General features: G+C 62.1%; 1 protein-coding gene across 1 annotated transcript in view; it reads left to right on the top strand.

Annotated features, from left to right (window-relative positions):
• Nucleotides 1-14,605, top strand: part of ITGB3 (integrin subunit beta 3) — a 42,091-nt gene extending 27,486 nt beyond the window's left edge. The window contains exons 8-15 of the mRNA XM_065422768.1: nucleotides 471-560; nucleotides 1,286-1,420; nucleotides 1,963-2,392; nucleotides 5,017-5,239; nucleotides 5,894-5,994; nucleotides 6,958-7,077; nucleotides 10,898-11,064; nucleotides 12,659-14,605. Of these exons, the coding sequence (XP_065278840.1) occupies nucleotides 471-560; nucleotides 1,286-1,420; nucleotides 1,963-2,392; nucleotides 5,017-5,239; nucleotides 5,894-5,994; nucleotides 6,958-7,077; nucleotides 10,898-11,064; nucleotides 12,659-12,727 (1,335 nt within the window). The 3' untranslated portion in view covers nucleotides 12,728-14,605. The remainder of the gene's footprint in view (nucleotides 1-470; nucleotides 561-1,285; nucleotides 1,421-1,962; nucleotides 2,393-5,016; nucleotides 5,240-5,893; nucleotides 5,995-6,957; nucleotides 7,078-10,897; nucleotides 11,065-12,658) is intronic.
• Nucleotides 14,606-15,760: the final 1,155 nt, after the last annotated feature.

Raw genomic sequence — 15,760 nt, 5'->3', positions numbered from 1 at the left:
CAGCACACCCAGGGCCACCCCAACACTCTAGACATTCGCAGGCAGGCCCCAGGGCCAGGCCGCCTAGAGCCACCCATGGCCGATGAAAGGAGACGCTGCGTCTGCCCACAATCTGCTCCCAGGTGGCTAGAAACCCATTCGCGATCCCCTCCCAGGCCTTTAATGACCCTCAGCTCTCCACTCTCAGGTTTTATGGCCTGACCAGAGTCACCCAGCAAGACAGCAGCTGAGCCGGGAACAGAGCCCAGCTCTCCGGGCTCCCAGGCCAGCGCTCTGGCCATGGCCTCACCCTGCCTGTGGTTGCAAACACTCCCCCCGCAGAGGTTTAACCCCCGCCCCGGTACACGCTGGGCCACGTGGCAGTTGCCGGGTTGATGCCCCGACAGAGCAGCCACGCTCCATAAAGCTAGCGATCCGAGCTTAGCGCCAGGCCTTGGTACCGAACCTCTGGCTGTGTGTTTTCTTGCCAGAACTACAGCGAGCTGATTCCCGGCACCACTGTGGGGACCCTGTCCAGCGACTCCAGCAACGTCCTGCAGCTCATTCTGGAGTCCTATGGGGTGAGTGTGAGCAGCAGGGACTCCATGGCCCCGGGGCAAACCTGGGGCAGCCTAGGGCATCTCCCAGGGCCGCTGCCTGCAGCAGTTTTGGGGGGTTCCTACCGGGGTCTCCTCACTTGAGAGGACCCTCATGTCGGAAGCAGAGCAAAATGGGGGGTGCTTCCACAGGATCTCAGCCCTTAAAGAGGGACATGCACTTCCCCCCCACGCTCCAGCCCCGAGCAGCCCAGAGACACTCGCCAGCTGTTTGTGCCCTGAGCAACCTCCCCGGTTCCAGCTGTGAACATCTGCCTTAGCGATGCACAGAGGAAGTGAGGTCATCCCATTCCTCACCTTGTCCCTTTCCCCTTGGCAGCCGCTTCTTCCCCTCTCCCGGCAGACAGGCCGGCCCTCTGGCTGATGCCTCGGCGGCAGAGGAAGGACCTTTGGCTAGCGAGCCTTTTCCCAAGCGCACCTCGGGGACGTGCGCTGAGCTCGCTGCTCTAGGAGCGCCTCCCTCTCTCCCTAGCAGGTCACCGGTTCCGATCCAGCCCAGGGCGGCAGCTGAGGAAAGTTGTCACCATGTGACATCTGCTTGGTGACCCCTGGGAGATGGAGCCGGCTGGCCCTCTCTGCGTCTCCATAGGCCTGCATCTCTGCGCTGGGTACTGGTGCAAGCTCCCCACTCCCAGGGCTCGATGCCCTTTCCTAAGTGCGGGGCGTGCGCTGTTCCTCCCTCCCTCCAGAAAATCCGCTCCAAGGTGGAGCTGGAGGTTCGAGACCTGCCCGAGGAGCTGTCCCTCTCCTTCAACGCCACCTGCCTCAACAACGAGGTCATTCAGGGACTCAAGTCCTGCGTGGGCCTCAAGATAGGAGACACGGTGAGTCTTGTCAGCTGGCGGCCGGCTGGGAGGGGGATCCCGCTGCAGGAGCCGGCCCAGCGCCCTGGGATCATCCCCAGCCTCTGCCCCTGCGGGAGAAGGGATGGCTCAGTGGTTTGAGCATTGGCCTCCTAAACCCAGAGTTGTGCGTTCAATCCTTGAGGGGGCCATTTAGGGATCTGGGGTAAAAATCTGTCTGGGGATTGGTTCTGCTTTGAGCAGGGGGTTGGACTAGATGACCTCCTGAGGTCCCTTCCAACCCCGATATTCTATGATTCTATGAAGGTCACAGGCATGTAGTGTCTTCCGGAGCAGGGCTCGGCTGGGACAAATACAAAAGGGGATGCTGTATAGAGCCTGCGGGTCTCTCCGAATGGCTCGCTGCCAGCCTGGGCTGCCCCATGTCACCAGGCAGCGTCGGGTCGAACGTGCCTGGAAGGGACTGGCTGACGGCTCCGGGTCATAGGCCTTGCAGCCAGGTGACCCCAGCTGTGCTTGGAGCAGCCCGGCCTGAATCGAACCCCGGCTGCTTCCCTCCCCAGGTGAGCTTCAGCATCGAAGCCAAGGTGCGGGGCTGCCCCCAGCAGCAGCAGAAATCCTTCACCATCAAGCCGGTGGGTTTCAAGGACAGCCTGACGGTGCTGGTGAACTTCGAGTGCAACTGCACCTGCCAGGAGCAGGCTCAGCCCGACAGCCCCGCCTGCCACCAAGGCAACGGCACCTTCGAGTGCGGCGTGTGCCGCTGCTCCCCGGGCCGGCTGGGCTCCCGCTGCGAGTGCTCCGAGGAGGAGTACAGCCCCGCGCAGCAGGACAACTGCAGCCCCGGCCCGGGGCAGCCCCTGTGCAGCCAGCGGGGCGAGTGCCTCTGCGGCCAGTGCGTTTGCCACGCCAGCGACTTCGGCAAGGTGACCGGCAAGTACTGCGAGTGCGACGACTTCTCCTGCGTCCGCTTCAAGGGCGAGATGTGCTCGGGTGAGTGGTGCGAAGGGGAGCTCGGAGGGGTGTGGGGTTCCCTAGGCCGTGATCTCCCCATCTGGGTTAGCACTGAGCCGGTGCTGGGTCTAAGATGCCGGGAATCCTCCAAGATCTGACGGCAGCTCCGTGAAGGAAAAGGGGGGTTCACTCTGATTGTATTCCAGCTTGTGTTATTCCACACGGGCTGCCTAAAATTCCTCCATCGGTGTAGTTGGCTGCGGGATGTTTGTTGTTGTACCGTGCTGTGTAGCAGGTGCCAGGTCCCCTCCCCAGAGGTGGCTGCATTTCAGGGGTGTAACCTGAGCAGATGGCATGAGGAATGCCTGAGGAGACCCCTTGCCACAGGGCAGGCTGGCCCCCGTTGCCATGCTCCCCCTTCTTAAGCCAGTTGGGTTAACGCCGCATCTGTTTCTTTCCCTCGCCGCTTCTCACGGAAGCAGCCAAGCCAAGCTGTGCAGAGTTCACGGCGGGAGCAGGCGGCGGGCCTGACTCAGAACAGCATGTCCTGAAAGGGGACCAGCGAGCCCCTGCCCTGTTCCCCTCCGCGCAGGCTCCCTGAATGCTGGGAGATGCACACACCGCTCACTCCAGAAAGAGCCCCCGGCCGTTCCCTGGCCCGTTCCAGCCGCATGTTCAAACCGATCACATCCCCAGGGGGCAGCCACTTGACCCTGCAGCCATCAGCACTCAGGGAAGCCCCCAAATCCCCTAAGAGGCCTTACCCCCTGCCAGGCACCTGGCCCTAGGGCGCAGACCTTGGGGGTTCCCATAAGGTCCCTGGGGGCTGGTCTTTGTCTGAACCACCCTGCATGGGAGAGATTCTGCCTTAGGGCTTTGCAGCCTGCTCCCGGGCTCCCCTTCACAGCCCCGTGTTTGCTCCCCCCTCCCCCCCCCGCTGAGCCCCCCCCCCCGGCCAGATTCCCCACTGCGCTCCTGTCCCTGGCACACCCAGCGCCCCTGTTGCTTTCTGCCTCCCTTGGGGCTTCCTTATCTGCAGTTAGCTTGCCCCAGCAGTGGAGGCGGGAGGGGCGGGCCTGTTTTTCCCTAGTGAGCCCTCCAGATCCTCCGTGGCAATGGGGGAGTGTCCCGGTGACTCACCGCGATAAGGACTGGCTCCCCTACCCCCCCCTAGTGTAATCTGGGCCGGTTCGTCACACGCTTCCCTGGCTGTTGTGCAATGCAGTGGCTCCGGATGTTTGGCCTGAGATGGGGCCAAGCTGGTTATCAGGACAATGACAAATTGATGACACCCAACAAACAAACAAGCCATGGGGGGAAGGGGGTGAGCGGGCAGTTTATCACCCAGACAGGGATCTGTCATTGTGGGGGAGAGGGTGGCAGCATCAAAGCCCCATAGTGGGCGGGGGAGGGGGGGCAGCCTACAGAGGGCCTGCTCTCAGTCACACTGCTGTCAATCCGGAGTCACTCTACTAGGGGCCGAGAAGTTAACGAGATCAGCATCGGGATCTTTCTTCGGAGCTGAAAGGCTCCTGGGTGGGGCTGGTCCGTATCTCACATTCCTCCACCTCCCCCACTCTCTCGGTGCCTGTTGTGAAATTAAAATGGGGGCGAGAGGGAAGTTTATACTAACGTCCTTCTCCCGGATGCCTCGTGCCAGCTCCCGGGCACCTGTCGGGCTACGTCTGCACCCCCGCAGCTTAACCATCCTCCCTCCATCCGGACCCACTGCACCCACTGCTCTTCAAGCCTGGGGGTCCCTGCACGTCGTTCTACTAATGCCACCTGATGCTGACCACTGCCCCCCCCCTCCACACCACACACACACACACACACACACACACACACACACACACACACACATGCACAATCCAGCCCCGGCCCTGCCCACCCGTAGCTCTCCTGAGTTCTGTCTGGCCACTTTTCCTCTGACTCATCCCTAGTTTCCCATTCTCTAAAAAGTGACACATTCAGTCTCTCCGGCAGCGACGCTGCGCCCGGGGCTGAGCGGGAACTGGAGCCACGGACAGTTTTCCCAAGGAAAGCCGAACCCAGGGGCTGCGGTCCGGCTCCCAACCGCAGCGACCGGCAGAATTCCCCAGTGCTCCAATGAGGGCAGGGGCCGGGTCGGCTTCGCTGTGGGTCCAACACTCCAGCCAGATTCGCTGGGATCTTTGGGGCCCGCGAGCCAAACAGCCCCAGGCTCGGAGAGGATTTGAACCTGGGTCTCAAGGAACTTGGGTCTGTTTCTGGAGCAGCCCGACCCAAGGAGAGGCCCTAGGACTTAGAGGTCAGGGGAGGAAGTGAGCAAGAGTCAGGATTTCCAGCCAAGCCTCTCTTTCGCTTTCTAGGCTCATTCCAAACGGACAGAGAAAACCCCCGTGGCCCAAACTCGGCCTCCCGCCATCCCCAGGGCTGCGGGCCGGGATAAGGGGGCAAAGCTGCTGGTGGGGACTGGAATAGCAGAGGGTGGCGCCGGTCAAGATGGTGGTGCATTGGCAGAGCCGTGCGGGGCGGTCAGGACTGATGGGTCTTGGCAGAGCTGAGGCTGGGGTGAAGAGAAACTGCCCCAGCCTGGATTAGCCCCTCGCTATCCCAAGGCCCCAGGCAAACCTAGGTGGGCGGCCTGGGCTCACACCTCACGCCCTTGCGTTCGCCCGCAGGCCACGGGCAGTGCAACTGCGGGGACTGCCTGTGCGACTCGGACTGGACCGGGGACTATTGCAACTGCACGACCCGCACCGACACCTGCATGTCCGGCAACGGCCTGGTGTGCAGCGGGCACGGGCTCTGCCAGTGCGGGAAATGCGAGTGCACCCAGGCCGGCGCCTATGGGGACACCTGCGAGAAGTGCCCCACCTGCCCCGACGCCTGCACCATCAAGAAGTGAGTGGGGCTGGGGGGCAGAGCGGGCGCTGCTCGCTTGGGTTCCGGGCTGCGGGGATCTCGGCAGGTGGCGCTGGCATGGGCTCGGTGCATGGGTCCGGCTGGCACCTCATTGGGAAGGGTCTGCGCTGAGCTCTAGACGTTGTGGGATACTGTGACTGCAATCTGGGGGGAGTGGGGGGCAGGTTTGCGAGACCCTGATGCCAAGAGGCGGCCGATCTTCCAGCGTGAAATCAGGGTGGATGCAGGGCAAAGGGTCGCTCCTGCGTGGGAGGGTCAGAATCAGGGTCCCCCTCCCTGGGGGAAGCCTCCCACGCACCCAGGGGCTTGGCAGGAGGCAGGGTCGAGACCAGTGGCTGTGTCAGGTGCCAGGCCCCATCGGGGAGCACAGGGGATCCCCACTGGGAATGGAGGTGCTGGGAAGCAGGGACATAGGATAGGGGAACAATGTGAAGCAGTTGGGGTGATTGGGGGGGCCCCTTCTCCCCTCCCCTTCTCCATTTGGTAGGGCTACTTCAGGGACCCTGCGGGAGCCCCCAGCCGTGAGTCTGATTTTTGAGCCCCAAACCTAAAGGCTTCCCAGGGAGCCCTGGAGCTGCACGTAGCATCCCCTGATGATCCTGTCCTTCATCGCTCTTTCCTCCTCCTCCTCAGGGAATGTGTGGAGTGTAAGAAGTTCGAGAGGGGGACGCTGATGGAGCAGCAAACGTGCGGCCGCACCTGCCGTGACGAGATCAAGCCGGTGCAGGAACTCGGTGAGCGAGGGAGGAGCTGGGCTGTCAGCCGGGGCCCCGAGAACGCCCAGCAGGGTGGTGGATCAGCGGCGTTTGTTGCCCCAAGTGCTGGGGGTGGCGGGGGGAGCAGCGTACGGCAGAGAAACCAACTGCTGGATGCTAGCAGCGAGATCTTTGGGAGCCGGAGCTTCCCCTTTGATTCAGAGCCAGGAAACCGGAGCCAGAATCCGAACCTCCCCCTCCGCATGCCCCAGGCAGAGGTCACCCGCTGCAGGGCCCGAAAGACGAGACGCTAAAAGCTGAGCGTTCCTGGGGTGACTCACTTGGGCTGTACAGAGACACCCCACCCCACCCCCGGGAGGTATAAATGTGTGCCAGCTGGTTGGTAAGCCTGCCGGCAGGCGAGCTAAACTGGGCACTCGGACACTGAGTGTCGCTAGCACCCGTTAGCCTCACCTGACCTCCCACTGGCCACCTGCCTAATGCAGCCGGAGCTCAGCGCCCTGCCCGCCGAGCATCGTCCCGCCCCGCGTGGCCAGCCCCAGCCTCCTTTCCCAGGGCGCTGGCCAGGAAAGCGAATACAGAACTGGGGCCCCATCCCGCTCCCGTCGAGCTCCGTGGGAGGTGGGCCCTGCCGTCCGTAAGAGCAGGATCAGGACCTGGTGGATGCCCCTTGGGATTTCACACCGTGCTCGGACACGCCCGGCCAGCGCCGGGATCCTGGGGCCCACACAGCAGCGGCCGCTCTGAGCAGCGGGTCCGGGGCTATCGGTAACAACCCCAGTGCTGAGGTGCGGGAAGGGGATCTCACGGCAGGGTTCAGCTCCTGTTTTAGCCTGGGACCTTCTTCCTCGTTTAGACAAAGCCTGCGGGGGAACTCGCAGACCCGGCCCCAGCTTCGCTGTCTGCCTAGCGGGGCAGCGTCTGCGTAACCCCCCTGGGGCGCACGGCTTGGGCTGATGGCCTCTCCTTCGCCCCCCACAGGTGACTCGGGTAAAGACGCGGTGAACTGCACCTACAAGGATGAGAACGACTGCGTGGTGCGGTTTCAGTACTATGAGGACTCCAGCGGGAAATCCATCCTTTACGTCATCGAGGAGCCAGGTGAGACAGGGAGCGAGCGACGGCCCAGGAGCATCAGCCCCCGGGCTGGCTCCGCTCCTGCCACTGGGAGCGGAGATATGCAGCCAGGCGTCCCGGAGGAGCCCAGCTGCTGCATGGGATCTCTGCAGGGCAGGTCGGCTGCCCTTGGCTCTGTCCAGCCTGGACAGCTGCTTCCTCTACGGGCGGGTGTCTAGCCTGTAATCACAGGGCGGGACGGCAGCTTGAGCCGACCGCGTTTGAATCCCGCTAGCGGTGAAGCTGCGGAGCCCAGGGTGCCGGGCGGGTTTGTACAGCTCCGGACCCAAGCTGCTTTCACGCCCTGTGATCACAGGCCGGACATGCCCTGGGAGTACACAGTAGCTAGGCCAGGGATAATAGGCAGGGTGTGAATTTCAGCCCAGGCCTATTCCATATGGTGGGGGGAGGTTTATGGCACACTGCAGGGACAGGACCTGAGCTGCTGGGGTGTAGGTTTCCTGCTCCCTTTTCTTCCTTGAACCCATCCCCTGCCATTCACTGTCTCCCGGTGCGGCCAGTGGGAATTCACCCGGGAATTGGGGAGGAGTTGGCATCCGGTGCCCCAGTGGCTGCTCCATTGGTTGTCCAGCTCTTCTGGGGGCTCCTTTCCCCCCCCCCCCCCGCCTGCTGCCTTCTCCCCCTTTTGGCTAATTCTCTGTCCTGCATCTGCCCTTTCTCCTAATCCCCCCCCCCCGCTTCACCCTTGGCCAGGAGACAGAGGTCCCCGGCTCATGACGGAGCTGGAGACAGGCCCAGATCGAGCCCACCGTCCAAGATCTGAATTCAGGGGGCCACCAGCAAATGGGCGATCGTCCCCGACGGGTTCCCCAGGGAGTTGGGGCATGGCACACGGGGGGCTGCTTAGGAAATCTCCCCATGGCTGGGTGATGTGGATTTAATTTCTAAAGGCCACAGGCATGCTAATGCATAAAGCAGGAGCCAGGGGGTCAGGACGGCTAGGTTCTAGTATTATTTATATGACAGTAGTGCCTAACAGAGGGGTGTGTGTACACACACACACACACACACACACACACACACGGGAAGGGCCAGACCATGTTGTTACCCAATGCTGACTAGGAGCATGCTCAGACCCCTAATGCGGCTGGGGGGTGTTGGGAAATCCCAGGGACTAGCGCCAACCAATTACCCCCATTACGTGCCAGCATCCGCACGGCGGGTGGCAAACAGCCTTTCCTTGCCCTAGGGGCTCCAGGCACTTCTGTGGTCGGACTCTTCCCTGGCTGCTTTCGGAGGCTGAATATGATGATCTGAAACGATTCTGCCTCGTGTCTGGCAGCCCCGGCTCGGGAGCGACTTCGGGCCAGAGTAGCTGGAGCCCGGGTGGGCTCTGGTGTCCGTCACCCAGAGCTGTAAGCGTCCATGCTTCACGCCGCCGGGAGACCGAGACCCGTCCCCTTGCGTTCGGCAAATGCGACCGAAACACGAGGAACAGAACAAAGAACCTCTGTGGACACAATAGGGCGACCAGACAGCAAATGTGAAAAATCAGGACAGGGGGTGGGGGAGTAATAGGAGCCTATATAAGAAAAAGACCCAAAAATCGGGACTGTCCCTATAACATCGGGACATCTGGTCACCCTAGGACACGATCCATTTCCTCCTCCAGACCCTGTTCATACAGACTGGCCCCATGTAATGAGTTCAGGTCCGTCAGCTTCCCCAGACGTCTGTGGGGGGTGGAAAGTCTTGGCACCTCTCAGGGTTTGGTCCCCCTTGGGCTCTGCTGCGGCCTCAGCGCGACAAGCCACTGGGGGATCCTGGCTGACCGGCCTCAGGCCAAGAGAACGGCCTGGCGGGAGCAGTCTGCAGGTTAGACTAGCCGCGGGGGCTGCCCGAACGTACACCAGGGAGCAGGATTTGAAGCCGCCGTTTGCCTGTCCTGGCTGGTGCGGCTCAGCCGCAGGGCCTGAGCGTCTGAGAGGGCTGAGTGAGAACGTGACTGGATTGTTTCACACCATTCAGCACAGGGACTTCCTGTCTCCGTCTCCCTGGGCTGCTGCTTTGCTCAGCACTTCCCTGCAGCCGGCGTGGACGGCAGAGACCCTGCACGGCCCTGCCTTGTCTCCACAGCTCAGGACAGTGGGCGCCCGTCAGGGGGCCGAGCTCGGTAGAGACCTCGCCCTGGGCAGAGAACACCTGGGGCTCCCTAGCTTTGCACTGACCCCTCTGCACTGCAGCGTAATCTGGGGGAGCCTCGGGGCTCTTTCGGCCCCAGCCTTGGGCATGGATAGAAGCAGGCTGTCCCCTGTACGGAAGGGGTATAACACCACGCCCCACGCAGATCCCATTGTTGGGGGGCCGTCAGCACCCCAAGCTTTGCCCCGAGCGCCTTGGAAAGCAGAGGCAGGAAAGCGGCCGCCAGGTGTAATTGCTGGCAGGCTGCCGAGGGCTGGGCTGGACCCCGCGGGCCTGACAGACTGGAGGGCAAAGGCTCAGGTTTGTTTGGGTTGCACGCCGCGTCAGAGGCTGGGGAGCGGGTGTGTCCCCTCCTCCATCAGACACGGACACACCCAGGAGGTATTAGCAGACGCCGGCTCAGGACGGGGGAGTGCGGAGCAGAGCCAACCTGCCCGGTGCGGGGGAGAGAGTTTCAGACAGATCGAAACACGAGCAAAGCCACAAGACGAGCAAAGCAGCCTGTCTGGGGGTGTTAGACGCCAGGGAACTCCTCCTACCCAGCCCTGGAGCCCTTCGTTCCCCAAGGGGAGCAGGGGCCAGGCAGCGGATGTCCTCTGCGATCGCCAGCTGCCTCGCCCATCGGGCGTGTGGAGGAAAGCAGGGTAACGAGAGGGGACTGGCTGGCTCGAGGACAGGGGAGATCCCAGCCCAGTGTACGACCTGGCCCCTGTTCTCAGAGCATCAGGGCACCTCCCAGTCTGTACCGCGGTCGCCCTCCCAGCACCCCGGGAGGCAGGGCGCGGGTCCCCATTACAGTCAGGGCAGGGAGGCCCAGAGAGGCTCAGGGACCTGCAGGATGTCCCCGCTGCCGCAGGCTGTGCCCCTTACATTTCTAGCTGCGTGATGTGAAGCCAGCGTAAGACACGTGGGAACATCCAGGCTTTGGCCCAAGGTTGTATAGGTCTGTAGTGGAGCAAGGGCTTCAGCCCTGGTCTCCCAGGTCGTAGGCTCATGCCATAGTCCTTGGGGCATCCCTCCTCTCCAGGGAAGGCTGTCAGACACCCACTTCCCGGGCAGCGGCGGCTGTCAGGTGCCCTAGGGGCAGTGAGGGGGCAGATGCCCCCTCGACATCAAGCACTGCACCGCTGGCACTGAATGCAAGGGAGTTACCCGCATTCGCCGGCCCTGGCACTGGAAGGCCAGGCAGGTTCAGAGACGGGCAGTGCCCACTCAGCAGTAGCACGAGCTCAGCTTTCATCTGTGTCTGGTTCCCGCTGGCTTCTCTGTCTGGGAATCTCAGCCCTTTGAAGGCGTGGCCCCCTGGACTCTAGCATGGAGTGCCCTGGCCCTGCAGACGCGTCGGCTGGGGCGTTCAAAGGGAGTGAGGGTGCATGGCAGGGGGATTTGGGTGCTCAGGCCCCTTTGAAAACCTCACCTGTCGGCCCAAGAATAACTCAGTGGAGCTGCTCATGTGCTTCAGTGCCGGACCCAGCCCTGCATGTGGGCGAAATGCTGCCCTCTAGTAGCACAGGATAAGAGACCCGCTACTGCTGCTGGCCGAAGGCGTTCTCCTGTTGCTTAGCTGCGTGAGGGAGCGGCAGTAGATGCGCTGGGTTACGCAGGGAATGGCCGAGCACTAATTCCCTCCTTCCCTTGCCAGACTGTCCCAAGGGGCCCGACATCCTGATGGTTCTGCTCCTGGTGGCGGGGGCCATCTTGCTCATTGGCCTGGTCGCCCTCCTCATCTGGAAGCTCCTGATCACCGTCCACGACCGGCGGGAGTTCGCCAAGTTCGAGGAAGAGAGGGCGCGGGCTAAATGGGACACGGTAAGGGTCGGGTGGGCAGCCTGCTCGTCTCCCGCCATCACGGTGTGTTGGAGTGACTGCTCTCGGCTGCCACGCCCCACCCCCCTCTGTCAGGGGCAACGTGCGGGATTCAGGCAGGAACCCAGATGCCCTGGGGATCTGGGCCTGGCGGGTCAGAGGGGACCTGGGTAGGCACTGGGAAGCCAGGAGATGCTCTGGCAGGAAGGGTGCTGGGAGGGGAAGATCAAGGGCCTTGGGGAGGGAGAGCCCAAGTCTGGCTGTGGGACACTGCCCTCCGGACATATGCCAGTCAGCAGGGCTGCACGTGTGCAGGAGAGAATGTCCCAGCAGCTTGCCCCGTCCCCTGAGCGCTCGTCCCCAGCACATCCTTCTGACTCACTCTCCTCCTGCTTTTCCATCCCTGTGCACGGCCTGGCCCGGCCGGAAAGGCTGAGACACGGAGTGCGGGGAATTCGGCACCAAAGGGGGAGGGGGGCGACTGGGTCTGTGGAAGGTCGTTTCTCTCGCCCCGCCCGGGCAAGGTTCGAGACAGCTCCGCAACTCTCCGGGGGCCCCCGGCAGGGCACGAGCGGCTGATGAAATTCTTAGGCCCTGTTCTTTGAAATATAGCGGTGCTGATAACAGTGATACTGTCCACCTTGGCTAGAGCCGGACTCTGGGCAAAACTCACTGCCCACAGCGCTGACCTGCTACCCCAGCCCTGAGCTTCCCACACCCAGCTCTGCCAGTGCCCCTCAATCCCGACCCACAGCCCCCCGCTATCCCGGCCCCGGGCTCCCCATCCCCAGCTCTGCCAGTGCCCCTCAATCCCGACCCGCAGCCCCCTATCCTGCCCTGGGCTCCCCACACCCAGCTCTGCCCGTGCCCCTCAGTGCTGGCGTGCAGCCCTTGATCCCTTCCAGGCAGACACAGTCCTTTTTGAACTGGGTGGCGAAGTGGAGAAATGTCCCTGAGGGCGAGGCTTTGGCATTCTCTTTGGTTGAGCCCTAGGGGGGATTTGAACTGGTGGGGAGAGGCTGCTGCAGCCTGGCCCCTGTCTGTTGGCACACAGGCACTAGAACGCAGCATCAGAGAGTGAGGGGGAACCTGGGTCATCCTCTCCATTTGAAATGACCCAGCCCATTTCTTACCAGTGCGTGGGGTCACATGCGCCAACTTTTGTGGAAGCTTGCGCCCCCGGCCCTGCCCCGACTCCCCCCCTCCCCGCCCCATTGGATCCCTCCCCAAATCCCCGCCTTGGCCCCGCCTCTTCCCCAACGCGCCGCATTCCTCCTCCTTCTCCCCCCTCCCTCCCAGGCTTGTGTAAAACAGCTGTTTAGCGGCACAAGCGCTGGGAGGGAGGGGGGAGAAGCAGGACGCGGCAGCCCGCTCAGGGGAGGAGGCGGAGGTGAGCTGGGGCGGTGGGGTCGTGGAGCTGCCGGTGGGTGCTCCAGCGCCGGAGCACCCACGGAGTCGGCGCCTATGCGTGGGGTCAGGAGGCCTCGGTTTCCCCATCTATAAAGGGGAGATGATGCTATTTACCTTCCCTGGGTGCTTTGCGGCCTGCTGGCGAGCAGGGCTGTGTGACGCGACGTCCGTTGTGTTTCTGTTACAGGCCAACAACCCCCTATACAAAGGCGCCACCTCCACCTTCACTAACATCACGTACCGCGGGAATTCATAAGGAGGCCCGCCTTCCCCTCCCCCGGCGCCGGCCCTGGGACCCGCTCCGGAGCAGGGACGGTTCCTGTTTACAGAAGAGCCGGCGTGGGCGCGTCTGTGTAATTTAATGACAATCCCAAGGACCTGGTGTCCATGTCACTCCACTGTATCACAGGGCTGGGCCTCTCCAGCCACGCCACTGTCCCGTCGCTACCTCGGCGTGCCCGGGGGTGGACCCGGCCTGCCCTTCTGCACACGGAATAAGGAGAAGCCGGCCTCGCCGCGGCGGGCGTGCAGGCCAGCCCACGGGGACTGGGAGCTCCGTTCGAGATGGGACTGTTCGTGGCTGAGTCTGACGCAGGATGGATGAGAACAGCCCGACCTCAGCCCGTCTCCCTGCCTTTCTCCAGCCCGCAAGGAAAAGCTCTGAACGGCCGCCGGGGGGGGCCCCGCTTGGCCAGGAGTCCCTGGCCCGGCTGCTTCCCAGGAAGATAGAAACCACGTTACCCCCGAGAAAGCCCTGGCCAGGCCGGGTGCTGCTTCCTTGCCCCTCACCGCCCCCCACATTTGTACACAAAGCAGATGATTGTAGCATGGGCTCTGCCAGTGCCCCTGCTGGGCCGAGGCCCCTGTGTCAGTTCTCACCCCTGTGACGCAGGGGAGCACAAGGGGGTGTGACACCAGCTCCCCCTGGACGTGCCCCACCCCAGCCTAGATCTACCAGGATTTCCAACCCACAGCAAGTAGCTGACACACCTGGTGTGTCACACAGGGCCACTCAGATTTCCCCCCCTGTGCCTCGGTTTCCCCCTCTGTACCATGATGCTGATGCGCCTTTGCAATCCAGCGCTGGGACGTGCCATCTAGTCATGCAAAGAAATGAATAAGGGGTGCTCCAGCCACTAGCGTGGGGCCAAATTCCCCCCAGGTGTCACTGCATGGAAGCGGGACACTGGGGAATTGGCCCCTGGGACACCACCTCTTCTCTCTCTCCCTGGACCAGCAGCCAAAGATTGGGGAGAGCTTCCTGCCACGAGGCTAGTGCAAGAGACGCGGGTTCTCCTCCTGATTCCGCCACCAGCACCCCGCACGACCTTGACTGTGCCACGCCAAGCCTCAGTTTCCCCATCTGCCAAAAATGGGGCTCCTGGCCGTACCTACCTCCCAGGTGGCTTGTAGGGCTTTGTGAGTGAATGTTAAAGTGCTTTCAGATCCTCAGCTGGATGGTGTACCAGCCAGGATACGTGAGATTGTCACCCCCACCAGTGGTTTTGGGGGGCCAGGGAAGGGGGAACATTGTCAGCTTTCCAGGCCCGAGCTGGGGCGCGAATTCCCCTCCGTGCAGGACAGCGGCCAAAGCCTGTTTTGGGGCCATGCTTGGAACCCCGCACTGCCCGCGAGTTCTTGGTGGCTACTCTGCAGACCAAGCGGCGGCAGAGTCAGACACGCTGCCCTCTGCCCTGGATGGGCACCAGCACTGCCCCCTCTGCCAGGGCAAGGAGCTACCCCCCAGCTCTTCCCTTCTGAGCAGCTGCAAGCCAGGCCCCCAGAGCCTGCAGCACGGGGCAGGGATGGCTGGCACCCAGGCACAGCTCCGCTTTAGCTACTGTACGCTCCCTTTGGAGTCTAGACTACATCACCCCAGGCTAGTCACAAGGAGCCCCCCTGACCTCCCAGAGGCACCCGCAGGGGAATGGGGGTGGGGCTCTGATGCCAGCTGGCTGCCCCTCTGAGAACAAGGGTAAGATCCCGAGGGCTGGGGAGAGGAGGGGAGTTTGGGTCTGTCTCCTACACGGCGCAAACTCCAGAACTGATCACAAACGAGCCCAGGGCCCAATTGAGATCGGCCCAACCTCAGACTTTTCATACGGCACCAAATAAAAAAGTTTTGCACTAACAAGGGCTTCCGAGCGTGTCTGGTCTTTAGCTGCAGGCTGTGGGGGCAGCGCCTGGCGACAGCGGTAATGGCTGGCATCTCCTGGGGGCGGCTGCGGGCAGCAGCGAGCACTGGGTGAATAATGGATTTGGCGGGCGCTGGCAATTTCAAAAAGGCAGGGAAAAAATAGTTTTTGGTCCGACAGTGAATTTTTTGACGGTTTCAGCAAATCGGAACGTGGGAGGGGAATGGGTTTGGATTGCACAAGATGTTTTTGTTTCGACCAAATCAATTTAAAATAATTAATTTAAAGGAAATTTGGCACTGAAAAGTTGGGGGTTGGGGTTGGTTTGTTTCTGTCAGAGCCCTGATGCACACTGCTCCCTGCAGCCGCTTGCCTCTTTATTAGTGGCTGGGGAAGCCCCAGTCAGGGATCAGGCTCCTTCTGGCCCCGGGCCGTATGAACGAAAAGCCCCGGGGTGCAAAGAGAAGGGAAGCACAAGGTGGGCGGGGATTCGCCTGCTCCTGCCATGCCAGGCTGCAGCTGGCTTCTGGCCCCTCTAACGAGTGCGACTCCAGATTCAAATGCTCTAAACTTTGGGGCAGATCCACAGGGGACATTCAGCCCGTGCTCTGGCCTGCAGGAACTGGTATCTCGGCTGAGCATTACGTGCCAGGACGGGGGGGACATCTAGTGGCCACTTAGGGCCATGAGGGGCAGGTTTTGAGACTGCAGTTTGGAAAGCCTGCTTCTCGGTTGGGGAGATCGTTGACCCTCCCTCTTCTTTCGTGCACGAGCAATCCGGGCATTAACAATGTTGACGTTTAAAAGCTACGATTCTGGGGGACAAACAGCAGCAGCTGCCGAGAGGGGCTGCCAGGCTGCACCCCCGGGTGCCAGACCAAGCCAAGCCCTGGCAGTGAGGGTCTGGCTGCACCCAGTCCAATTGCCCTGGTGTTCTCGGCAGCAAGCGGCCTGTGATGGAGAGGATGGAGTGCCGAGAAGAGTGAAACGGATGTAGATGCTGAGGCAATGTTACGTCCTGAGTTCCCCTTCTTGCACTGACCCCAGCGTTCTGCCTTCTCAGGCCTGGGCAGAAAACATAACATGGAGTTAAACCGCAGGGCAATTGTCTGAACACCCTGAGCGGAGGCCTTAACAGTCCCCAGTCGGCTTCA

The sequence above is a fragment of the Emys orbicularis genome, chromosome 25 (genome assembly GCF_028017835.1).
Source record: "Emys orbicularis isolate rEmyOrb1 chromosome 25, rEmyOrb1.hap1, whole genome shotgun sequence".
NCBI lineage: Eukaryota > Metazoa > Chordata > Testudines > Emydidae > Emys > Emys orbicularis.
Note: the sequence above shows the minus strand (reverse complement) of the source record. Positions and strands in the feature narration are given on the sequence as shown.